The sequence below is a fragment of the Aegilops tauschii genome, chromosome 7, assembly GCF_002575655.3.
Source record: "Aegilops tauschii subsp. strangulata cultivar AL8/78 chromosome 7, Aet v6.0, whole genome shotgun sequence".
NCBI classification, from domain to species: Eukaryota; Viridiplantae; Streptophyta; class Magnoliopsida; order Poales; family Poaceae; genus Aegilops; species Aegilops tauschii.
In genome coordinates, this window is record NC_053041.3 from 13,508,112 (window position 1) to 13,535,162 (window position 27,051).

Genomic DNA, 27,051 nt, shown 5'->3' on the forward strand with positions numbered 1-27,051 from the left:
CGTAGTTCCATCATTATTGCCATTTGCCCACATGTGTAATTTGATAGATGGGTGTGGAATCGTACGGAATCCTACTCCGTAGACGCAAAGACCTAAGGTTTGTATCTACAACTATCGGACGGTCACATAGATATTTCGCACAAGAGAATTATGGATGTGTCTCCCATCAACGGTGTGCCCTTCATAGGTACGAATTGTCAAACATGTCTCCTCATTGGTGCGGTTTATGTAATGAAGTAGTGTGTCCCATTCACGAGGAAACTAGTGCACATGGACAACAACATGACTACAATAGGTGTACACGGTGTGTAGTAGCATGTAGCTATATCATCATAGACACTAGTTGCAGATTCCAATTTCGTGATGTTTTAGTGGCAGCCTTCGAATAACCCACTTTGATAATGGCATGGACCAAATTTATTAATTAACTAAGTAATTGAGAGGAGTGCACTTCTGTTATGTACCATCCCTCATTTAATTTAGTACGTACATTATTTTTTATGATTTATTATGATAACCAGCATGCTAGTCACATTCGTTCCTATAAGACCGATATAATCAACTCATGATGCTCAGCTGCCATTCCATATTTTCTCAGCAAAGGGATGCTTTATTACTTAAAAGGTTTAAGAATTACACCCAGCCTCTGCATAACTAAGATGCACATAACCAAACAATGAATTAATGAAAACATGATGCATGTGTGTAATCCAGAATTTACTATCATAATACAAATATTCATACAATGGATTATCAACACAAATTCATCAACTTAATTGATCATCTATTACGGACACAAAGGTAACCAATCAAGCTTGAGGAACAAGGACCCTTCTCAAAATGCATAAAGCCCACGACACAACAGAAACCTGTGAAAATAAACAATATATCGATGGGAACATGCGGAGACGGCATGTAGTAACATGTAGCAAATATCATCTCATGCACTAGTTGCAGTGGCAAATTTCATGAAGTTTCAGTGACAGCCTTCGAATATCCATTTCGATAATGGAACGGATCAAAATTTTCTAGTCAACTAAGTAGTTGAGACGAGTGCATATCCGTTATGTACCATCCCTCATTTTATTTAGAACGTACACCGTCCTTTCGGATTTATTAGGGCAACGAGCAAGCTAGTCACATTCGTTCCTATTCCCATTTGAGATCAGCAAATTCCACTGGTACATGATAATTACAACGGTATAATAGGAACGAATGTGACTAGCTTGCTTGTTGCCCTAATAAATCCGAAAGGACAGTGTACGTTCTAAATAAAACGAGGGATGGTACATAACGGATGTGCACTCGTCTCAACTACTTAGTTGACTAGAAAATTTTGATCTGTTCCATTATCGAAATGGATATTCAAAGGCTGTCACTGAAACTTCATGAAATTTTCCACTGCAACTAGTGCATGAGATGATATTTGCATGAGCCTTGAAATTTTAAATTTTCTATCCATAATATACATATCTAGTATATCGCATAGACATTGTTTATATGAGAACTTTGTGGCGCATGATACATCCAGATTCTTTTGTTGTTAATGCGGTAATTTCTATGTATATAAATATATTTTAATAGTTAATTTATCTCTGTGTTATAAGGACGAAAAAAAAGACCTGCATAGACGTAATATATATGCATATACGGATTAGCAATCTACACCTCCAAAGAATCATGTGAATGAATGTAATTCACGACTTGCATGCATATTAGGTAAAGTCGTATATATGTAAAAAAATCGTAATAATCGATGCTTTAGGTGATCGAACACATATGCATTACTACACTATCTTGCAAGTGGCGACTTTGGATGCAGCTGAATCTGGTCCACTCTTCAACATAATTCAGCAAAGTGTGCTCATAAATAGGCATATATATATAGAAAAATTCCTCTTTCTCGGACGTTTGGTATCACGATAATTTATTGCGGTTTTTCGTAATTCGGACATGCTAAAAATCATGTAGAACATTCAACAAATTCAAGGATAGGTTTTTCTTGTCTCCAGACTTGCAGAACCGACGACGAACACGATGATATCAGATAGATAAATCGCTATGCTTTCTTACCGCTATAGGTTTTTCCAATGGGCGGCGTACCTATTAGGACAACAATACGATCTACTTGGACCACCATCGGTACAACTCATCGTATGCTGCATCGACCATTATCATTGTTGGATTAGAATCCTCGCGGAACTTGAAGCCAAGAAGAATAGTTAGAGGATGGTTTTGATAGTTGGCCTTTCTTATATTTGAAACGTGAGTGTACTTTGAAGCTTGCGGCGGATGGAGAGAGATGCGGTGATCCTAGCAAACATGAAGATCTATCGCCATTTGGGTCGCTCATCATCCCTTGCAGCACCTGGCTTTGGCTACTTTGTGTTTAACCAATTGTCATGCGGATGGGGGAGCGCACTTTATGGTGATGGGCATATCCCTTCGCTGAGAAAAGCTGCCGCCACCGGCCATAGAAGACAAGAAATACCGAAGGAGGTGTTTTTCTTTCCTATTTTTGAGGGAGAGGTGTTTTCCTTTCTCAATCGGTAGAAGATTTTCTTTATGTACTTTCAGTGGACATCAATTGGATATGTTTTTTTCTTTTCATCGCTGGATTTTTTATGCAAGGAGTCTATCCTTAAAAGGAATTGATGGATGATTTCCTTCTTTTGCCTCACCAACACTACGTGTCTTTTTTTTGGACGGGGGGATCTATATGTTACACTAGTAAAAGGGCCCGTGCGTTGCAATGGGTTGAAAACAAGAAATCCAAACAACTGTACCAGGTAAAGCTACTATAGACATCTATTTTAACACTTGCCTAACAAAACCTATTTTCCATGGTATAAATGTACGCGTGCCCCTTTTCGTTCCAATGGGAGATTAAAAAAATAGCACAACAAATTAGTTGCCATTAACCATGTTGGTCGGGTCGAAGCGGAACACCGATAGTGTGTGACGAGTTCAGGAACGTTGCAGAAAGATCCACCATCCTCTAGGTAAAAAATAATAGAGAAAAATGAAATCATGAGCGTTGTAAAAAAAATCATCTATCCTAGCCAAAATAATAGGAAAAATGAGGATTTCATGACATACCGGATTCTTACTCCTCATGGGATGGGGTCGAGTGAGGATTTCATGACATACTGCATCGCGTCACCCAGGATGGCACCTTGTCCATGGGTAAAGGGCTCCGAGTGATTGACACGACCGCCGACGAAGACATGAGGCTACATCACTCACCCCTTGCACCAATATTTGAGCCTAGAAGTACAAACACAATATGATCTGATCTGATATTTGGTATCGACAACATTATTTCAAAGCTAGCATAAAGATACATTACATCCCCCAAGATTTTGTGTTGGGCAAATACTAAATGAAAATTGTAAGTGCTTTGATTGCTACTATATGCCTCTTCAATCAAAGATTATGTTTCCAACTAATGCATCAGATGTCTAGCCAGCGAACACACAATGTCATCTTGAATGAAGAAATTCTGTTAGAAATAGGAAAAGACCAGCTTAAAAAATGAAACTGATTCGTGGACGAATGGTCACCCTAACAAAACTTAATAAATAATCACCTCCAAAACGATCTACTCCTTTATCATCTCAAATTCAATCCAATCAAAATTTCCCGGACACCTACATAGGCCACCAATAATGTATCCAATTCAAAGGAAATGGCGTTGGCAAGCATTAACATGAATTCAGTTACGTGATTATATCCGACAATTACAGTCTTAATTCCACTTTCAGCTTTATTAATAAGTATGAAGTAGCATAAACCATCCAAGAAAAATAGGAGACATCAATGATCAACATAGAATACCAGCTAACTTCTTATTTACCTGGCATATCTAAATGTGCAAGAGTCAGCTTATGCCAGTCCATTAGTAGCCCTTCTCTACAGGAACATTTGCTCGTGCCATCATACACACCATGAATGGAAAACCCTTCTTCTTCCGCCATCTGTTGCGACGCCAAAACATGTATCCAACCTTGGCGAATCACATTCCGTTCTTGTTTACCAAAGATTACCATGTATATGAGTACAAATAATTGACCTTGGATCTCAGGGTCGGCTGTATCAGTTGCTTATTTAACATGTTAGTGCAACATCGTCATAATTGAATAGAAACAAGTACTTAGTACATATTCTGCACGTAATATTCAGTCAAACTAAGATATACGTTCAATAATGATGGTTAAAAGATAGTATCTGCTAGTTGGATAAAGATCTAATGCACCACAAATAATTGACCAACCTTTGATAGGAAAACAGGACACTTATTTTTATCATTGTTAAGCAAGGATACATCGATCTTCCCTCGCTCACTTTGCATAGTTATCATTCTATCATTCCCTTGCATATAGCAGCACTACTCACTGGATCACTGAACAATCACACAATTAAACTGCCCATGTAGATTTTCCTGACAAATTAATTAGCAAGATGAGTGTCCTCAACTAAAAGTGCATATATTGGTTCAAAAGGGAAGAGTGGTAATTGATTAATCATGTAGATATCGAGGTTCATGTACATGTGCATTCTTACCTGAGCCTCTTGTAGGATTTGGTGCAGCTTGTTCGTGAGCCACTCGTCAAAGTCCTCGATCTCGGCTAGCATGGGGCAGCTGTTGTACTCCTCGATGAAGCATATTAAAAGGAAGTTAAATGTCCCTTTTTTTCTCGCATCTCTATAATCTGCACGAACTGTACTCGTAACTTAACAATGCAACAAGTTAAATGAACACTGCTAAGGGATGTAGGGGCTGCTAGAGACGGGAGTGGCGGTGCTACAACGGCCGGCAATGGAGGACAGATCTAGTTCAAGGGAAGAAGAAGGGGAGCAGAAGGGAGGGGGTGTTGCAGAGGTCAGCTTGCCGTCCCCATGCGTCTCCTGGACTTAAGATGGGAGGAAGGCTGCCAGGGAGGTCGAGGCTCAAGGGAGAGGGAGGAGTTGAAGAGATGGAGACCGCTGTTCCCGGCGTGGAATTCGGCTACGGACTCCGGGAGGAAGACGGCGGCGCCAGCGCCGGCTGTGGGGGTGCGCCCGCTCATGCGTGGGGAGGGATGAAGGGATCGTGCGTGATATATTTTTAAAAGCCTACGAGTTGAATATACTGAGCTACACGGACTTTTATGAAAAAATGAAACGTTTTCTCACATACACTTTAAGTAGGGATTGCGGGTTAATTTGGAAGAAACAGGGCGACTTTTTTTGCAAAAAGGCCAATGACGGACGGCCAGAAGCAATCCCGGATTTATTATATGAACAATGGTAGTTACCACGACTTGCGTTTTGTATGTTGTACGTAGTATCTGTCGAAACCAAGAGTATGTACGTGTAGTATGTAGTATATATCAATGATAGGTAGTATATATACTAATTTTTGGGTAGTATGTACCATGTTTATAGTATGCTCTTTTTTATGTACAAATATGTACATATTTCACAAATATACCAAAACTATGGACTCATATGCAATTTTTTCATATAACTTGCTTTGAAATATCTTAAATATAGTATATGAACATATTTAAAATAATAAAATAGTATATATAGTACCACATGGTAGTATATGAGATATGTGGGGTAACTACCACCGGGTGGTAGGTTGGATTTTCCCTATATATATATATATATATATATATATATATATATATATATATATATATATATATATATATGGTAGTTACCACACCACTTGAGTTTTGTATGTTGTATGTAGTATCTGTCAAAACTGATAGTATGTATATATATATACTACTTTTTTGGTAGTATGTACCATATTTGGAGCATACTCTTTTTTATGTACAAATATGTATGTATTTAGTAAATATAACAAAAACTATGGGCTCATATGAATTTTTTTGATGGAACTTGCTTTGAAATATCTTAGATTTATTATATGAACATATTTAAAATGATAAACTAGTATGTATACTACTTCATGATAGTATTTGAGACATGTGGGGTAACTACCACCGGGTGGTAGGATGTATTTTGTTTTGCATGAATGTTTTTTCCTTTCTCAATCGGGGAAATAATTTATTAACTGAATTTCAAGACTCATCAAATGGATCTCTTTTTCTTTCTTTTCTTCGATGGAGTTTTTATTGGAAAGGAGGCCATCATTTTTGAAGGAATCATTGATGTTTCCTTTTGTTTCACCAACATTAAACATGTCAAATGCAATCTGTTATTTCTTTCCTTTTCATTATTGAGTTTATATGGAAGGAGACTACCCCTTTTTTTGAAAAATAAGGATGCTATCATTAAAAAGGGAAAGATGGATGCTTTCCTTGTTTTGTTTCACCAACGTAAGTTGAACGTGTCAAACGCAATCTGCTATTTTTTTGCTTTTCATCCGTGGAGGTTTTATGGAAGGAGACTTACAAATTTTAAGGAACCAAGGACGCTTTCCTTATTTTCTTTCACCAACATTAAATGAGTCCATCTAAAGAAACGTTGAACGTGTTACATGTTTTTTATGGGACCATCGTTATTACGTAAGTTCTTCTCTTATATTAGACGTAAATTCTATAATCCAATGATGTAATTAATTTTGATGACATGGATTAGTGAGATGGCTTGAAAAGTGCCTGCCGGTCAAGTCCTTAAGCACATGGCCCCCTTCAACTCCACCACCGGGAGAACCCACATCCACCAACTAGTAGTCAAATCAGGACCTCGAGGGGCGCCGGAGCTAGCAGATCGGGAGCACCGAGATGCAAGGATATCAATTTGGGAAGAACATGACAAAGGGAGACATAAGTGGAAGTTAATTGGAATATGGGAACGGAAATCACTAAAATTGGGGTTGCTCAGCTCCTCGGATTCACTCAAGCCCAACCAAACTTCAATCCTAACAGAGGTAATGCTGTCATGTAGTAGCCCATGCACGGGCGCCTAATGCGCTGCCGAGATCACCTGCCGCCACAGCTGCGTGGAGATCACCAGCCACATCTCCATGCACAGCACGGACCCAGACCTATGCAGACACCACACACCACAACGCCGCCCCAATTGCCCAGCGACCACCCAACCCCGAGACCTAGCCGCATGCCGCCACGCCAGCATGCCAAACAATGGCTTCCTACCAGCAAGCCAAATTGCCGCCGAGCACCACGACACCGTTCACCCGAAACCATATGCAACGGATTAGGAAAGAACGGGGACGTGGGGAAAAGATGAGGAGGTTTTTTTAAGCAAAAAAGGACAACGAGAAGGGAACGCTTTTCAATTGATCCCATTGTAATCCTACGACGAGAGGACGTAGGGTGGGCTTTTGCCTCGATCAAACGAACTGTGGTTCTGTTAGACCCAAGCAAGATAGGGATTTGCTATTCGTCATCCTGCGTGAGAAATAGTTATTCTTCACCACCTATATTTTAACATCAATGTACCGTGATTTTGCGTTCCATAAATTTTGTCTTATTTTAGATTAAAAAGAGAACGTAAGAAAATATATAATCACGGTAAAATATATATTTATATTACGTAAAATTACAAATGCAAAAACATAGTGTAAAATGTACATAAAATGCAATTTTTCTGGTTTTATGACCTATTTTTTTTCTTATGCCAAAATTTATGCAGTGAATCAATATGATTGTAACTATTAATATTTCAAATTTAATTTATTTATGAAATGATTGTAAGATTACTTCGGGTGAAGAATAACTTATTTTAAATCCTAGGTTTGCTAAACTGAGACTGAGTGCGTACTCTTTATTCTGCGTGCCATCCGCCTAATCGCAACAACTCTTGAAAGAATCATAACAGCCAAAAAAAATATTACTACCTCTGCCTTTGCTCTGCTAATTAGCGAGCCGAACATCCTATGTTGGACGTAAAAAACTTTGACTACATAGTAATGATGGTAACAAAAACACTAACCATATCATCCTAACCACATGTCTCCTGGAGTAGTAAAATCTACCAACAAATTACATAACATGACCATGCTTTTGTGATTACTCTTAACTGTGGTAAAAGCTACCAATAGGTTACTACATCCTCACTAGGAATTACCACTGCCTCTAACTTAGACAGTAAAAATAGTCACATCGTAGTGAAGCAGATCTAATTACCACATAGTAATAAAACTACCACAAACAAGTGGTAGTTGGCCATCACAAAAAATGTTCTTAGGTGAAGGTTAGTTCTTCTTCACCAGGGTTTTGGTCATGGGATAGAACATATTTTGTAGGTGTGAGTCCGTCTAGCATTGGATCAAACTTGAATCTTGAAGCCCTCCATCTAACATTTTTTTACAATGTGAGCATGTCGAAACTTCCACTACCACAATGAGAAATGGAATTTCAGATCCAAAGGATATAAACTATAAATCGTGTATACTTGGGCACTATTACCGAGATAAATGAACCCACCAATATATGTACCCATTTAAAATTTCTGAAGCAGTATGGACTCTTCTACCATCAGATGTCTAAAATATTGAAGGGTGACCCATGAAAAAGACTATGCAGACGATTCCGTGTTAATAAATTCTAAGGATGGCTATTCTTTTTTGTCTTGATGTTGGTGTTTGGTAGGGTTACCATGAATGGGAACCCAAGATAGGACACTTATATGAGGGATTTGGTGGTGAAAGAAGAGGGACAACTTTAGATCGAAATCCAGTGGGTGGTGTATGAAGAGGTAAGGCACATGGGGTACCACAACTTGTGGATTCCATAAAAGAGAGAAATGTATAAGCTTTGTTGAATTCTATGTATGAGAAATGGGATCTACTTTTCATTGGCATAATTAGAAAGAAGATTATGATTGGGAAATGAGAAAACCCTTGGGACACTAGTTTTTATCCCCTGCAGCAGAATTATTAACATATATAAACTAAGTATTTTCCCTGATTTTGTTTAGTCAAGCTTCGAGATCTACCATTATCCCTGCAGGAATAGACAAGCCACTTTATTGCTTCATGTCCATAGCTTCCTATTATTTTAGAAATTTCTAGTGCATGCTTCTATGATTAAGACCAATACATTTATTACTATAAGAAGGATGAGACAAAATGTGTAAAAACATTATAATTTTGCTAAGGTGTTTTTTTTTTCAAATACCATTACCTGGCGCCATTTCTATGATTCTCTATGGTCAATTTAGATTATCGACAAAGAATTTACACACTTGTGCACATTTTCTGATACATAAAAGTTGACCTCGATCCAAGGATGTCGTAGTCCTAGAAAACTATCTGCACAACTTTGTGAAGAGGTAAATTATCTCATTTGTACAATGTGACATAGTTGAATTTTCCATATGATTCTTTTCTTTATTCAATATAATCCTGGAGTCGAGATGTGCACATCTCTAACAATCTTGCATATATATGCGTCATTGCAACAAAATATAATGTATTGCAACTTGATTGGGACGGTGAGCTCTTTCATGTTCTTATTGTGAGTAGGAGTAGGATGTTCTGCGCAATGTGGTTCCCTTCTTCATGTGAGCGTACCTCAGGCAGGGACATGGACACTAATGAGATATGAGTGCCAACTAATCTGCTTGGGATCAAAATTAAGGTTTCCACCATCGACATTGCATATCTTTGTTTCCATCCTTAGCCATGTTAAGTTGCTGTCGTCGAAGCTTTGCACAAGAATACGAAAGAATACTGGTTAAGAGTACATAAAAACATACAAGTCTCTAAAGTTGTGAAATAATAATAATAATAATAATAATAATAACAAGAATAATAATAATAATAATAATAATAATAATAATAATAATAATAATAATAAGAAGAAGAAGAAGAACAAGAATTCATATCATTAAATAAGTAGAGTTTGTGATACATCAATTTTGAGAATAGTATTTGACATTCAGTTTATAAGCGATTCTGAATGATGCTAATTTGGGTTGTTAACAAACCATGAGACTTAGCTCTATGAGTGGACATATGATTTGTCTACTTGGTATTAGCATTGTAGTCTACCGCGAAGGATATATTCTACATCGGTGATGGCGAGTCATCTATGTAAGAACCGTGTTTCATTGGGGTTTACAAGTTTAACTACTGTTTTTATATTCAACTTTTGTGTATGTGAACAAAGTAATATAACCAAATATTGGGCCGTGTGTGCACAGAAAGTAGAAGATATAGGGAATTGGAATTAAAACAAATAGATGCACTACTGTCTATTGTTCACAGTCAAGTGTTGGTCTCGACAAGCCTCTAAAACAAACGTTTGTCGACCACTAATTTATAATTCAATGATTCTATTAAACCCGACAAATCATATTGGAAAGGTAACTTTTCTTAGTCTCACCTATAAACATGCAAATATTCATCTATGTTGAAGGCAAAAAAAGTTGAATATATTGTTTGTTAAATTTTGAATATTTTAATTTTCATGCTTCCAAAATATCAATTCTAGTGAGAGAAGAGAGAGAGAGAGAGATAGTGAGAGAGAGAGAGAGAGTGGAGGGAGAAAGAGAGATAGAGACAGAGAGGACATAGAGAGTGCATATATGTGTCAAAACGATATTCTAGGAAATTTTATATGGATTTTCAGGACTACCATGTCAAAAGTTATGAAAGCATAGTAGAGGACTACTAAATTTTTGAAACACCATCTAAGATCACAATCTTTGAAACTTTGCAAAAAGAGTAATGCTAACATGCCGACCCTTAGTTTGCTTTGATTATAGATTTTAAAATGAATGCATATGGTGCATACAACTTCACAAGGAGTGTTAAGAAATTGTATCTCCGGTTGAGGTCATTGCAATATCGTGAAAAACACCCACATAATAACAAATTGAATCCTTCCAAAATCTGCTAAAAATGGTATGACCAAATGCCCAAAAATATGAATAATTCACCATATACAAAATATTATTTTGTACCGACGTACCATTAGTGGTACCGAAAATATGATCATAAGACAAACACGGAAGAAAGCATATCTCTTGAACAAGTATGGTCTTCTTGTTTGGAGGACCCTCCCATTTAATATACGAGGACTAATGGAGAAGTAATCGAAGCATGAGTCAACAAAATCATTAACTGAAAGTGGGTTCTGTCACGATGAGCTCACATGGTAAATGACCTGCAATTTTTCATTCCAGTGAACTGCCATTGCTACCAATGCAGCATTTATTACCATGTCGGCACGAATCTGTCAAGGTTTAAATAATCAATATAGGTTATGTACTCATTTCCTTTGGATGTTTTTATTTAGAATATTGTTTAGATGTTGAGGAAAAAGCTAGATCATGCACTAACATAGTAAGATTTACTCCCCCATTAAAAAGAGAAGTGCATCCTTGTTTAAATATGCCGACATTACAGCTTGTATGGAGAAAGTGAAGAATATTGAGCTAGTGCATACTGTCGCATTAATGACTAGAAACTCCATGAGCCAATATGTGTTGAAGCCTAAACAACCCCTCTTTACACTCTCTTTGTAATTGAATTGCTTCTATGCATTTTGGTGTGAACAAATGCATTAATATGTTTTCCTATTGCTCTAGTGAATGGCTAGATGTGCACCAATACCACTCCAATATTTATGAATTTAGGGCAATTTAGATGGAAATTGCTAATACCATTTCATCTGCAAAAGAGCTTACTGGAAAACACAAAAACAAACAAACAAACATTACATTTTGAGATGTATGACCACAATCAAGAACTTTTTTAAGGTTTTAGATCAAAGGAGTGTTGTACTGTCCCTATTATTATGCAATTGTCTTCTATCCCAGAGTATAAAGGTTTATAATTATCATAATCGTATATACTATGACGATATGAAGCAAAGATGGATTTTATTGTGAGTTCCGGCACTCACTTTAAATAGGATAAAATTATATTGGCAGGCTAGAATGCCCTATAATTTGTAATGTCAAGAAAGCAAGAATGCACCATACAACGTTTTTAACGTATAAACCATCCCATTTTGTCTAATTAGTGGTCCACATTGGATCCTAATGCACTTTTGAACAATGTTTCTAATCTACGGGTGGGAAGTCACTAGTTATTCTTGGAGAAAAACAATGTTAGATAAATGAATTAGAAAATGAATGAAACATTTGTGAAAAACTAAATTTATCTTGGTTAAGTGTTTCTCAAAATAAAGTGAACTATTTTCAATAAAAGATAAGTGATTATAATGAAATGAAGATAGTACAACAACTTTTGAGACCTTGATGCTTGTGGGGTTCGACTAAATGATATATAGGTAGGTAATCTCTTGAGCTTACTATTCTAGAATATGTTCAAATGATCAGGTGAAAAGGTATGATTATAATTACTATCAAAGCATAACCGCAAAAATGTATGTGTCTGATGTTTATTGTCATGTTCTTCATATTAAAAAGCAATGTCCAAATTCATTAGTTCAGAGTAAAAGAATTTACAAGCAGGGGGACAAATATAATTATTTCTTGTATTACTCACCAAATCAATTATGTCATTACGATCACCTAGAAAACATGGTAGTGCTTGCTCATCGTAGGCGACAATCAGAGCGTCAATTGTCCTGAAACAACATGTACATAATTTAACTTTGTAAATGCATGCTATTGCCTGTAGTGTACTATGTTTTTCAACACACAAGCTTCTTATTAGTCATAGCCAAATAATCATGCACATGTCATTAGTAAGTGTTGGTATCTTGAGCACACCTCGTTCCTTCAATCCATCCAGGAAATGGATCTTGATAAGTGCTTGTGACCATGGTGGGTCTAATAATGACAATCAGAAGCTCCCCTTTGTATTGACCAAGTAATATTCCCCCATTGCCTTCGTGAATGTATATACGTTTGGCCATCCAAAATGACAAGCCCTATAAAAAATACTTCCAACTAACCAGTCAAAAATGAGTTCATATATACTTCATATTTCTTGCACTTAGAAAATATAAGAAAGTATAATATTTTTGAATTACTATATTTTGTATGAATCTAGTGTCACTATAATTAAAATTCATAAGGGAAGTTTTGTTGAATGGAATATGAAGAACAATTTTAGTTATTAATTTAGACTATAATTTCAATTCCTTTCTTTTTATTAGCTTGGGTGGTCAAATATTAACTGGCCTATCTCATAGAAAAATATTATCTAAAAAATTAATTTTAGGCCCGCTTTTGTTATTGTGTAGACAGACATGGACCATGTACCTAGACTCCTAAATAAAAACTTCATATTTGCAGTCACATTGTCAAGTTACATCCCAGTGATATGTTTTGTTATGTCATGCTCATGTTTGTGCCACATTCATCTTCTCTCCTTCAAAACTACTAGCAAATCTACTCGTGCATTGCAACAGAAGAAAAAATTGAACACACGATCCATCATGTGACACCATAGATTCGGAGTACAAATCTTTACGCGTTGATGAAGGTTGAGCAAAGCGGGCTTTTGCCCATCGATGCCCAGGAGAGTTTCGCATCGGAGAAGGGTGCTAGCTAGATCACACAACTATCGAGGCAGACATGAGACTACATTGGCAACCACATGCACGATGTACACGTGCTCCATGGGAGGACAACCTAATTCATGTTCATCATACGATATGGCCTTGATGACCAGCCCAAACGTCCTCCTCGAGCACCACGCCCGGTGATGGAGACGAGGATCTGTATGCGGTATAGGAGGATGGGATCGCATCCAACTATATTTCTAGCTGTTTCTGCCATCATTCTCTTTCGCTTGCATATCTTAGTCGCTCCGGTACATGTCATCCTCATCCTGGTCATTGTTGTCACCACTCCTGAGGAGGAACAAAGGTGAAGCGGAAGGCATCTTGGAGGCAAGAAGGGTGCGAGGATAGTCCTATTGCCCGTGTTTGAGTTAAGGAGAATGTCGGAGACCTACAACATTAATCTAAGACAGTGAGACATGTAATCAATGGATGTCATGTCATGTGAAGAAGTATTGGATGAAGGTAACCAAAGAAAAATAACAAATAAATGGCACTTGGAAACTGATGCCATCCACTCTACCACTGACACACCCCTGCAGCTATAATAGTTCTTACACCACCCATCCTACCACTAGCGCGGTGGTACAACGTTCCCATGATCCGGCGAGACAAAGAGAGGGAGCTAGAGTTATTGCCAGCCTAGGCAACATGAGCCGCCATCCTACCACACAAGTGCAGATCCAGCACCAACGACCAATCTCACCCATGCGGCCGCACATGCTCATCCGGACGCCCGACATTTCGAAGAAAGAGATGGAAAAATAGATGAGAGGGTAGCACCTCATTGCACGGAGCCAGACTCTTGTTGGTTTTAGAACTGTAGATCAATCCTCCACCCAGGAGCTATATACACGATTTGTGCACAGTTAGCCCCAAAAAGCTTGCTCGGCTTCTTTGATTTCTTAGCCGTTCATGCAAGTCTTGCCATAGATGTACATAAATCAAAGCTCTAGATCAGATCAATTTTATCGACGGCTCAAACAAAACGTTTGTGTTCGTTGTTTCTAGCAAAAAAAATTTGGATCACATACGTGTTTACATGGGTTAACAACCAAACCAAAACTAGCAAGACCACATACTGAACCGATAAACTTGTGAGTGACACAGGCCCTTATCAAATCGATCGATCACGTTCCCTTTTTTCGAAAGCAGATCAATCTAAGCGTGTGCTAGGCGGTGCAGGTTGCGAACGATCCTAGTCAAGGTCGATCAATTTTTTTTGGTGGAGCCGATTGATCGACCAATATTTTTGGTGGAACCGATTGAACGATCCTTGTCAATTGGTCCGTTCTTGAAGAAAAAATGGACGTATAGGGAACATTACTTTTTTTATAAGAAAATAAAAATAATATAAAGCAGAGATATGTCGGCCATCAATCATTATGGTTAACATGAAATTAATGGTTATAGAGGGGTGATATATGGAGAACTAAGAAAGTTTGCTCTCATTATTATTACATATAGATTAGTTTTTTTTGTTAAGAAATGTGGTACAATTATACACTCTTTTCTATCTCCCTAATTTTATGATTATATATTTTTTATATAAATATGATCCTATGAGATACTTGAGGTGGAATAATTTTTGAGCAATGTCGTTAATCCACAATATGCATCATTGATAAACTAGATGTAATGCTAGTTTTTAAAAATACTAGGTTTGTGTTGTTTTGAATTCATGGATTCATATCCATATTTTGTATATGGCCGTTGATTCACTCATATTGTTTTTGTTGTGATCGTGATGAATTTTCTTGGCTTTAAAAAATATAGTAAGAAGTAATAATCAACATCATACCTGGAGGCAGACACCAAGCTAACACATGGAACATCTTAGCATCTTGATTTTTTCGGTCTTATACATGAGTCGCTTGTATGGCCTAGAGAAGAAAAATCTCCAGTTTTACATTCCAGACATCAACATATTTATTTTATAATTTGGGTAGTCCGTAGTTATGTTTTATACATTCTTAAGCAACATTTTATGTTCTGTTAAACGTTTTGTGGTTTTTTTACCTAGTGTAGTATGCATAACTTCTTAAACACATCACACTATATTCAAAATAACTTACAATATTCTAGTAATAAAGAAAAAATGGCATACCTCTTTAAGCCAAGTTCCTTCATTTTAGATTTCTCTAATTTTTCTGAACTATCACTCTAGGCTTCCATGAGTTCTGTCTTCACATTCCTAACCAATTGTAATTCTTCTTCAATGTCCAAGTAGTAACCTTCTCTTAGTGTTTCACCATTATGGAAAGCTCTCTCAAGCAGCAACCCTTCTTGGGTACCAGCTACAACAGCTAAAAATTATATTTCCTGATTATAATTTATTCAACATATATGATCCATCATTTTGGTTAATTTTTTTATACGGGAGATTGAGATATACCTGTTGAAACATGAAGTAAGAGTTTCATATTACAACACTTCTTTCCAAACTCGCATACAATTTTGGCTCCTAAGGCATTTGAATTCAAAGCCACATCGTAACTGCACATGCCAAATTGGGAGGAATATGCAAATGGTAAAAATGATCAAGGTGGAGAAATCTAAATAGGTGTTTGAGCTGGCTCCTCCTAACCAGCAGGGTTTAGCATGTATCACAACATATAACCCACTCCACGTTTCTAACAAAAAGACATGTGCGTGGAGGGTGTATATTGTGCACATTGTTATTTTCTTTTTTCCCAAAGGTTAAATTTGGATGTTTGAACAAAAACTTCAAAGAACTAGCACGTTAATTGTTGAAATATGTACAACTATTCCCTCCATTTCGATATCCGAAGGAGTATATATACTAGAAATATTGCATAAGATGTTATTTACATTTTGGGAAGATTTTTCCTTTATATTGAATCGCGCTAGCAGAAATTACAAATATATTTCTCAATATTTTGAACATTAGATAATAACTCATTACTATACTAATTACACATTATTTGTAAAATGCGAATTAGATGCATAAATTAGTAAAATAAAATGAGACTAGTGACTCTATAGCTAGGCTTCGATGGTGATGTAACATCAGATATTTTTGCACGTAAAAGGTAAATAAAAAGGAGAAATTGTCTAAGACACCAATATAGTGGGACCTAACTTGAAGGGCTCATATCTTAGAAAAAGATCATAAGCGATTCATCCGGTTCGGTGGAGTCATAGTAGTTCGAAGCTGAAAAGAAAACCATGTAACGAGTCTGCGTTTTAACTGGTTATATCTAATCAAATTATAAAATAATAATAAATATTGAGAAAAATATACAACATACATATAATGGTCTTAGATCTAGTCATACCTAAAATTGATGAAAACGTAAAGATTCCAATTATAATGGCTCAAACATGATCATACACAAAACTAAGAAATATATAAGAAAAACTTGACACACATACTTCAATGGTCCAACGTATAACTGCTCAAAATAGTATAAAGGATATAAAAATGCAAAACTAGAAAGATATAAATGATTATCTATATGGCCACGATAAAGCAAGAGGCAAATGAACCATCCAGCTAAATTATTTCGAAGTTTCAATTTGGTAGATAAGTATATTTATTGCTTGAGTTTTTATAACTAAAAATAAAAATGTCCTGATATTACAAAAGAAGCACACAAGTGCCTACCGAAATAGTAAACCAAGGAGAAATTTGGGCTGAACTTTGAAACAAATCCTAGTTGCATTAGATGTGCTTATGCCATGTATGATATCAAAAATCCAATAGATTTCTTCTTCTCTTTTGTTCATGTTTGCATTCGTTCTATCCGAGATTAGAGTTGAGATTAAACAATACTATGTGTGTTTAGGAAGCCTCGCCAAGCTAGGTGTGATGATGATCTTTAACAAATCAGAACATATTAAACATAGCTTTATGTAGTAGTACCATTTTCTCTGAATTTCCATTGAATCTTGAAAATTACATGAATCAAACTTGTCCCGTGTGAAAATAATCACATGCATACATATATAAAGAATATACAAAGTATCACCAATGGCCATGATATATAGTGGATGCAACTTCTCAAGAATATCATCAAAATATCAGGGAATTTATCAACAAAAATCTTAGATTTGTGTAGACTTATTAGATGATGAATTATCATAAACTGCTTGTATGACTTTATTAATATATTTGTTCGTCCATCTGGTAGATAGAATATATGTCTAGTGTACAAGATGTTTATAACTTATGTAATCAACGGCAAGAAAACAAAACAATGTCAATCGTGCACAAACCACACTAGGCAGAATATCGTGAGAAGGCACAAAGCATGTCCAACTCTATCTCGCGGTGCACATGAGTAGCCCACTCATACTAATACTAGTAATGTGCAAAACAGATCATACAGGTTTATGTTTGGAAAACTAGGAAGATAATGCATCATTTGGGAACTCACTATTGGGTTTATGTTGTTACGACAAATTAAAGAGATGCAATGGTTTTGTTAGGTAAGTCATGTGGCGAGTCTATCAAATGAGAAGGTGAGCTACTACGGCATCTGGAAACTACTTCTGTTTCACCGTAATGATTGAGAGGTCACTCAAGAAGGCTGGTTGGAGGTGGTGGCGGCGGTAGGGGTTTGGAGTTAGTGAATAGAATCGAAAGGATCGAGTAATATTTTCCTTTTCTGAATAAGGAAACATGAACATGCATTGGATTCGGAATAGCGAAGTCAATAAGCTCATAACAATGAAGATAAAGTTTGCCATAGAATATTAGGTCAATGCCCTGAGGATAGACATACAATATAAGAATATAGTTTTTGCAACTTTATACCCATGGCTTAAGTACATAAAAATAAAAATCTATTATATATAAAAAGTATTTGATGGGATCACTAGAAAAAGGAGAATATTTTAGAAAAATCCACAATAATTAGAAAGATCTGTCCGCTTATTTCGTAGAAAAGGAAATCATAACCGTTGGATGGAGACATTTTTTTCCAACGTAAATCAGTGAAAATTACCCACCATTGCCATTACGCAAAAAAACTTTTCAACATAATAAGAAACGACAACTTTTTTTACAATTTTTTTTTAGCATAAATCAGTGACCATTACGCAAATAAACTTTTCAACGTAATAAGAAACGATAACTTTTTTTGCAACATAAATCCACCATTGCCATTACGCACCAATGTCTAAGACCTCACGAGCCTTCCCAGTTAAAAAAAAAGACTCACGAGACCTTCCCTCAAAAAAATAACGCACGAGAGCCCTAACCTCTAGACCCTTCAAGCTGCCCCCACCGTCCTCCACATCCTGCATCAACACAAGATTGCCAGAGGAAGATCCTTCTCTACAGAATTGGACCCTCAACCCAGCCCTAACTCCTCCATCACGTTCTCTCCCAATGGTCTGCCCACGAGAGATTTCTCCTGAGGATCACCGCACCACCGAGGAGTCATTGAAGCCACATGGACCTCCACAGGATACCTCTGGTGGCTGCTATAGTGGTTGATGTTACAGCAGCATCAACCTGGAGATGAAAGCTGACGCGGACGAGTGATCTACTGCTGTCATGCAAAAAAGCCATGGAACTTGAGATACAATCGAAGGACCTGATAAGTAATTACTACAGCAAAGCACAAAGAGAAGAGGATGGAGCAATTGGGACAAGAACAACAATTAGCGACTGATGGACAGGAGGAGAGGTAGGGCTGGGGCTGGCGAAAAGGCTGCCAAAAATTGGCTCAACTTCCTCTGCCTCAGCATAGGCCAAACTACCTCCAATCAAAACTGAGGTGTGCAGTTTTTCCGGGTTTCATCGAGCAGTTTCTGCTAGAAGCTCGGTGCTCAACGGTTCCAACGTCGTTCCATACATCGCGGCAACCAGCTGCTGCCATTCGCTTCTACATCAAGGGGTCCATCATTGATTTCTGAACTTAGAACATGAATCGAGGTATATGTTTGAGGGGAGATCCATCCACACTAAGATCTATTTTTCCTTCCAGAACTTAGTTCCTTTAATTAGATACTCTGATATGCAGTGCCGGAGCGTGACCAAAACACAAGGGGGGCCAACTATATATATGAAGAAACAATATGCATGAAAAAAGCCAAGTCATAGAACAGATATAAAGATAGTTTTGGACCGGTGAATTTGTTCATACAAATATGACAGATATGACAAAGTAAATTTTGGGGTTCCAAAAGAAAAGAGCACGTCTGATGACCAAATGACAACTAAACTGGACAACCTTTTTGTTCTCAGTGATTTCCTCTTCTCATATTCTTTAAGAAAAATGACTGCGTAGTCTGTTACTTTCCCATCAATGCTATCTAATCAGAAATTTATAATGTATCAAATTTTGTAGTAATTAACCAATCGAGTCGTTGAATGGAGTGGAGGTATAAATTAATGAATTACCATCACATCTCAATCCCGAAGTATGCATCAAATTGTCCAAAAAAAGGAGATACGTACTGACCAATTGAGTTAACTGCAGTAACCAGGGTGCACTTGGGGATTGAGGTTCAGAGATCAGAGGCATCCCGACGTTGGGGCCGTTGACGTGCAGCTCCAATCAAAGAGACGGTTGTGATCTGTGAAGAAGGGCATTGAGGAGTTGAGGTCCAGGGAGTTTGGCGGGACATCCCGCCGTCGGCACCGTGGGCGGTCGTCGGCTGTCGACGGTTGTAGTGTTTGAGGCTTGGGATGGAGAGGGGATAAGAACGTACGTGAGGAAGCGATTGCTTTGATCGTGTGGTGCAAAGCTGCAGCTGCGCTGTACTTGCTAATGGGCTGGGTTGTAGTATTCACAAGAGAGATACAGATGTAGCTGCAGTAGCGATCTATCAATAATCTATTAGTTATTTAGTAATATACGTCTAATGTTTTCACGAGCCTATATAGTCCATTATGTGATCTGATAGATGGTATTGATGACACAACTATTTAGGCGGCCATAGAATATGCATTGCATTCCCATGGCATGCAGGATATAAGGTACGTACATATTTAGTAACTGCTATCTTTTCTACAGTGCTCGGTTTAAAGAATTCGTTCGTGTAATTAGCATGAGCATGAGACACACTAATATATGTACTAATTACAAGGGAAGCGTAGTTTGTGCACGCATGCTACAAATGCTTCTAATCATCGGTTGCAAATTTTTGTAGGTAGCTTACCAAGCTGATCGCTTGGTACAAATGCTTCTAATCAGTATTATGCTGCGTAGAGTAAATTTTGTACCTGGCCTGAAATCTCTAAAATTAGGTAGGTTCCGATGTACAAAATACTATATCCTAAAAAAATCATATGACTCGGTACTTTGTTGTTGGAAGTTGAGTACAATATGAATACGTGTGCTCACACAATCATCTAAGCATTAGGTTTTTCTTGATCTGCAACCGAGATCATAGTTCTTGGCATACGAACAAGTATTTTCATAACTTCATCTTAAGATGCAAGAAGTAATCCAGAAAGCATCGACTAAGCTTGGCTGAATTAATTAACGTTAGCTTGGATCAAGCAGTAATGGCATGATGATGACATGGTATTACAATTTTATGTTGAAACAGAAACAAATAAGGATGATGCCAATTTCTCTTTACACAAATCAAATAGTATGTGCCCTTACTAAACTGTCTAAAATTCTAGCCCGCGCATCGAGCAGGCCACTTTGCTAGTTATTATCAAAGTTAAGTTCGAATCATGAATAGTCCAAGCAAAATAACATTATAAAGACTTAGTAGCCCAACTACATCTTAAAAAAAGTGTGTACTCATTTAACAAATATATCTACTCAAAAGTCATCATCAATGAAAAATCCCTTCGATATTGGCATCTTTAGTTCAGAAGCAAGAGCTAGGGAGGCGATTTTGCATAAAAGGCATATATGGCTTTCGTGATTGAATTATAATGACAATTCATCAATGAAATTTGACCTTTTATGTTTTAACACACTTTATAAATGATTTGAAATACCAAGAAATGACTTAGGAATTGTGATTTACTGAATAAGTTGTGATGTTATAAAGGAATTAATTGCATTACAGTGATATTATAACATAACAAGTTTCAATATTATACTTTGTTTATATAGAAAAAATTGTACTATGGATTTACAATAAAAGAGATAAATTTATAATTATCTAGCCGGTGATCTCTTGCTAGTTAGTCATGGAAAATTAGTCAACTTTTTCCAGAATAAATATCTGTTGCCCATACAAGTGTACGGATTGATGGCCAGTAATTTAATTAGCACTGCTATATGTACCTTTCATAGAAGTTAGTTGTGGCAGCTCCATTGATGATAGCATCAACTTCTTTCGTCAAGACTCACACTTGAGCACTATCAAGACCGAGGTTGTCATGCATGATATCTCCGTCTATAGGAACTACCTTTTCTTTGATGAAGTTTTGGAAGCCAACGGGACCGTATTTTTCACGCTGGATATCGAAGACTGCCTCTCCAGTGACCTACATGCATGAAACGAAGTGAATGCATGCAGAGTAAGTAGAAGTATTAGTATTCCTTAAGTGAGCAAGAAGAAAATGATCTTATAAAAGAAAAGGCTTTGTCCTGCGAAAGCGTCAACGGCCATAACCCTTAAGTACTTGTATTGGAAAACGCAAGTTCAATGGAACACAAGGCTCGCAACAAAATTAGCAGTTGGTCCAAAGTATGGACATGGTCCAAGCTTACGTATGTTTGTACCTCGGACATGACACGCTGCTCGGCAGACGCACCATGGGAGGTGCGCACCAGCAGGTAGATCTTCTTGACAGCGGGCTGAACCCTCAATATCTTCTCGACGAATACTGCATGTTTATACTGCAAGTGGTAATCTGTAGCATTGTATGTACAAAGGAAAGGTATATGTATGTATCTATATACATTTTCCGAGGAATCCAGTTGAGCCTGTGATGAGGACGCTCTTGTCTCTCAAACACCCAGCTAGAGCACCGGCGTCCATTGCTGGCGAGGTGAACCGGACTACTGCTTGGTTGTATTCTGTGTTATGGCTTGGTTCAGCGGCTGATCGTTGCTCGTGATACTTATAGAGGCTACTGCTGCAACCATACCGTATTTAATTAGTTCAACTGCCCAACCAGATTGCAGATCACTAGTGGGACAAGGAGAAAACGCTTAGTACAGCACGCAGAAGGGCGAAAAGGCTGCAATGCTATCAATCTGTATCACTATAAGTATCATGTACTGGACGTGGTTGTACAAAAGGCAATACAGTTAGGGCATCAACAGCCGGACCAGATCTAGCAAATCTGCCCCCCTAAATGTCCGCGGGCGCGCCGATCACCCCTCAAATGTCCACTTCCACAACCGGATACCTTATTAGAAGATCTTTAAATTCATACAGTTACGTGCAACTTAAAACTATTCTAAATCTTCGCCAACGTCCGTGCTCCAAGTCCTTGTTGTTCGCTTCTGTGTCCATGTCTAGCAGCCATGAGCCCTGCGAAGTGAAGGTGCGGTTGCCTGCGACGAAGAGTAGGACATGGGGCACGGACTGGCTCACACGGGAAACGTGGCGCAGCTGTCTTACATGCCCTACTTTTCCTCGTCGGAGTCTGTGGCCTTGATGTCGCCGATTGAGGTGGGGTCGATGATTGACGTGACGGGCCAGCATCGTTATGGGAGGCCGACGCCTCCTCCCCCCCCCCCCCCTCCCGGTTTGTGGTGCTTGGCAGTGTCCATCGGTATGCCATTGCGGCTCTGCCTTCATTACAGCATGCGCCACCACCATGGCCTTCACCTTGAAGGCTGCCGTTGCCTCCAGCGCCCTCTGCCTCGCACAACGGGAACGCCTCGTGACCACAGTGACCGTAAGCAATGCTGCCATTAACCACCGAATCGGAGCACGACACCTTTGGGACGACGCACCACAGAAGGGGTTGCAACATATGATGGTGGTCACCGCGTTTGGGAGCTTGCAGTCACAAGCTTCCCGACACCAGCCCTAATGGATCCAAGCGCAATTTGCGCAAAGCAATGGATTCCCGCCGGATCGAGTTCGACCTTGGTCGAGCGCACTCCTCTCCGGGGCGGTAGAGAGCCATCCGAAGGCCATCTCCTCCTCATCTGCACATGAGAAGAGGTCCCAGTCGACAGTTTGGGAGATCATCATGCCGGAGAAGGAGAGAGATCACCGGAACGGAGCTTAGGGGTGGTGTGGCTATGGCTTCGTTCGGGATGCGAGTAGGGACCGATTTATGTGGGCTCGGGCAGGGTCAACGTGGGATGGATCGCACATTCCAAATGCGCATGGCTGCGTCCGGGCCTCCCATATTCGCCCCAGACATGGACTAAATATAAGGAGTGCCGGTCATCCCGTATGTATACAGCCAATATGAGGGTTGTGCCCGGCTCAAGATTTTGTGACCGGTTAATGTTTAGTGTGCTTGTTCGGATATATAGGGAGTGTTTGAGGAGCCCAGTTGTAGACGCGGTTAGGCTAGTAATCGGAGGCACCATTCGAAGAGATCAAAACAAATCGAAACCATTGTATATATGTGCACGCTAAAGAGAACAACTCTGATTTTAGGGCTTTAATTAGGTCAACATCCACTTAGATATATACAATATGGTTTTTGGCCATTTTGTTAAAAAATAACCCTTTATAAATGTAGAATGAACATTTTATAAAATATATGATGACCTTTTTTAATAGGTTGATGATTTTTTTGTTCACAATGAATATTCTGAAAATACATAATGAACATTTCTTAATGCACGATGAACACTTTTAATATATGATGTAGAATTTTTAATACATTCTAACATATTTCATATACACGATGAATATTCCCTAATACACAATGAACTGTTTTCTAAATACAGTAACACAACAAACATTGGTGAGATCGTCGTTACATGTAGCTAGTAACATGGGTTCATATGAAAAATTGAAAATACATGTGGAAGATATTAGTTATATCTCCTATATAAATGGCTTGGTTAAAGATGGCTTTGCTTGTTTGTCGTCCCTTGCTACTAGCCTACTACTATATGGTAGATGCTTCGTTTCCTCGCGACGAGGAGTTGAGGACGCACCAGGGATTAGCACAGTAGCCATTACTTAATCCACAACACACGGCGAGAAGGAAGGATATGATGGCATGGTTCGCCTCACTGGTCATTCTTGGCAGCGTCTATGTAGCCGCCTTGGCGTTCCGCCTCCTTTCGCACCTTACCGTGTGCCTCCGCCGTCCAAAGGACCTCCGGCGCTGCTATGGCACGTGGGCCGTCCTCACGGGGCCAACATCGGGCATTGGCTGGTCCGTCGCCATGGAGCTTGCGCGCAGGGGACTGAACCTTGTCCTCATCGGCCGTGATCCGGCAAAGCTCCGTGACATCTCCGAGACGATATCCAGGGCCGCTCCCACCGTGCAGACCAAGACTGTACTCTTCGACCTGTCGCTCCTCACCACCGCCCAGGGTGAAACAAGCGCATAGCAAACTACACACCTACACAAGCATGCATCCATTCCATGTATTTAAGCTAAGCGTGAGCTCATTTGGCAGGTGAGGAGGCGATGCGGCAGCTGCAGCAGACCGTGGAGGAGTTGGACGTTGGACTGCTGGTGAACAACGCGGGCGTGCTGGAGCCCAGCGCGGTGTTCCTGCACGAGGCCGACGTGGAGGCATGTGTGGATATGATACGGGTGAACCTGCTAGCGCTGACCGAGGTGACGGCGGCAGTGATTCCCGGCATGGTGAATCGCGGGAGGGGAGCTGTGGTCAACTTGGGCTCGGCTTCGTCGGAGGCCATCCCATCCTTACCCCTCTACACGATGTACGCCGCAACTAAACGGTAAGCTAGAACAAGCTAGCTAGGTACCTAGCACATACATACATCTTAAGCAATCAATGACCTTGACTGCTCATGTTGTTCCAATGATACATTGCATTCAGCTATGTCGCTCGGTTCTCGAAATGTCTTCACGTTGAGTATAGACGCAAAGGAATCGATGTGCAATGCCAGGTGAAGTAACTCACCGCCCATAATCTATACTATATATGTACTCCTACGTTCCCGAGTCTTTGTGGGATAGAGCAGCCACGAGCCAGCACTATATTAACGTCCATTCGAATCTGCAGGCACCGTTCTTCGTGGCTGGCACAATGGCGTCAAGATTCGCCGAGGCCAGGCGTTTTGTGCCATTGACGCCAACGCCAGACGCCTACGCCCGCGCGGCAGTGCGCTGGATCGGACACGGCCCACTATGCGTGCCCAACTTCCGACACCAGATCATGTGGTTCTTTGCGGGAATTGCGCCTGACTTTTTGCAAGATGGAATCCTCCTGCGTGATCACCTATGGCAAAGAAATGAGTTACAGACAACGAGGTCGTTGCCCGAGGTGTGCCCTATTAAGCAAGGTGGACATGCGGCTGCCTGAAGCTGTGTTTGCCAGACAATTAATTGCGTAAAACGCTTACTCTACTACCTCCGGATAGGAATATAACTGAGGCACATGAATTTAAGTCTGTAATCTATTCTACTCTCTACTATTAAAGGGAGTCGGTAGCGTTTACTCCACTGCGGTTAATCCTCTCCCACCTATTTTTTCATATCGTACCGATATATTTAAACCAGGTTTTAGCCCATGCCCTATTTAAACCAATTTTATTGTTGAGTATAATGTTTATTAGGAAGTATAGGATACACTAGGATTTATTTCTGCCTTGTCTTGTACTTCAAGTTGATCATTGTACTCATATATATATATATATATATATATATATATATATATATATATATATATATATATATATATATATATATATATATGATCACAAGGCTCAAGCAATACAATCAACGATTCCACCAATCTCTCTCTCCCTTCTAATATGGTATTAGGCTAATCTCGACCCAAACCATAGCCGCCGCCGCTTCCACACCGCGCCGCCCCCGGGGCGGTCGTTCTCCATGATCGTCACTGGGGGCGCGCAACCCGTACCTACGGTTCATCCGCGGATCGTGTGGATAGGCTACAATAGAGAATCTTTTTCTTGATCTGTTGATTGAGGTTTTCTCTCTCGCCGATCGGTTGATCGGTGTTCTTTTTTCGTTTTCCGATCTAAGATCCGATTGCGTCGCCCGTCGCCATTCGTCATCTACAACGCAGCTCTACTTCGCCCTCGACGGACAACATCAGCATCTTCGACTGTGCGGCTGAAAGCGCCTCCGCATCGACCCTCGCGGCGTCGTCCCGTGGTTCTTTGACGAATACACCGACCCACGCGCTGCCGCTGCATCGCCATTCTAGCCGTAGTGTCGTGGCCTGCGGTCGACCGCTATCTCAAGGCCGTCTGCTCCAGGCCGTCCCCGTGGCTGCACCGACCTTCGCGCTGCCGCTGCGTCACCCCAGCGGGTCGTAGCAAGGGTGGCATGCGGTCCCTGCCACCGCCCTGAGGTCTTCCCCGCCATTGCCCCGACCTGCCCTCTGTTGCTGCGTCGACCATTCGGGCCGTAGCGCTGCGGCATGCGGTCCACTTCGCCGTTCACGCTGTTGACCTCTGTGTGGTCTGCGCCGCGCCACCCTCCTAGGCGCAGGAACGCCACCGTCTGCACAGGTCTTCGTCACGCTGTCGGGTTCTTCCTTGCCTACTTCGAGCA

General features: G+C 39.6%; 2 protein-coding genes across 2 annotated transcripts; one reads left to right on the top strand and one right to left on the bottom strand.

The window, feature by feature from the left end:
- Positions 1–15,188: 15,188 nt before the first annotated feature.
- LOC109747759 (probable fatty acyl-CoA reductase 4) lies at positions 15,189–22,414 on the bottom strand. Its single transcript, XM_045230658.2, has 3 exons — positions 22,310–22,414; positions 22,130–22,233; positions 15,189–21,891 (listed from the first exon to the last, which is right to left on the bottom strand). Exons 1-3 carry the CDS (start codon positions 22,386–22,388, stop codon positions 21,751–21,753), a joined length of 324 nt encoding a protein of 107 aa, XP_045086593.1. The 5' UTR covers positions 22,389–22,414; the 3' UTR covers positions 15,189–21,750.
- Positions 22,415–23,869: 1,455 nt separating this feature from the next.
- Positions 23,870–26,100, top strand: LOC109781113 (very-long-chain 3-oxoacyl-CoA reductase 1-like). Its single transcript, XM_020339698.4, has 4 exons — positions 23,870–24,869; positions 24,956–25,244; positions 25,346–25,415; positions 25,532–26,100. The coding sequence occupies exons 1-4, from the start codon at positions 24,542–24,544 to the stop codon at positions 25,829–25,831; spliced, it is 987 nt and encodes a 328-aa protein (XP_020195287.2). The 5' UTR covers positions 23,870–24,541; the 3' UTR covers positions 25,832–26,100.
- Positions 26,101–27,051: the final 951 nt, after the last annotated feature.

Coding starts and splice junctions, on each gene's coding strand:
- LOC109747759 (XM_045230658.2), bottom strand. CDS start 22,388: ATGGACGCCGGTGCTCTAGCTGGGTGTTTGAGAGACAAGAGCGTCCTC. Junction 22,234..22,309: donor AACTGGATTCCTCGGAAAAT/GTATATAGATAC, acceptor ATAAACATGCAG/TATTCGTCGAGAAGATATTG. Junction 21,892..22,129: donor AGCAGCGTGTCATGTCCGAG/GTACAAACATAC, acceptor TCATGCATGTAG/GTCACTGGAGAGGCAGTCTT.
- LOC109781113 (XM_020339698.4), top strand. CDS start 24,542: ATGATGGCATGGTTCGCCTCACTGGTCATTCTTGGCAGCGTCTATGTA. Junction 24,870..24,955: donor GCTCCTCACCACCGCCCAGG/GTGAAACAAGCG, acceptor CTCATTTGGCAG/GTGAGGAGGCGATGCGGCAG. Junction 25,416..25,531: donor GAATCGATGTGCAATGCCAG/GTGAAGTAACTC, acceptor TCGAATCTGCAG/GCACCGTTCTTCGTGGCTGG.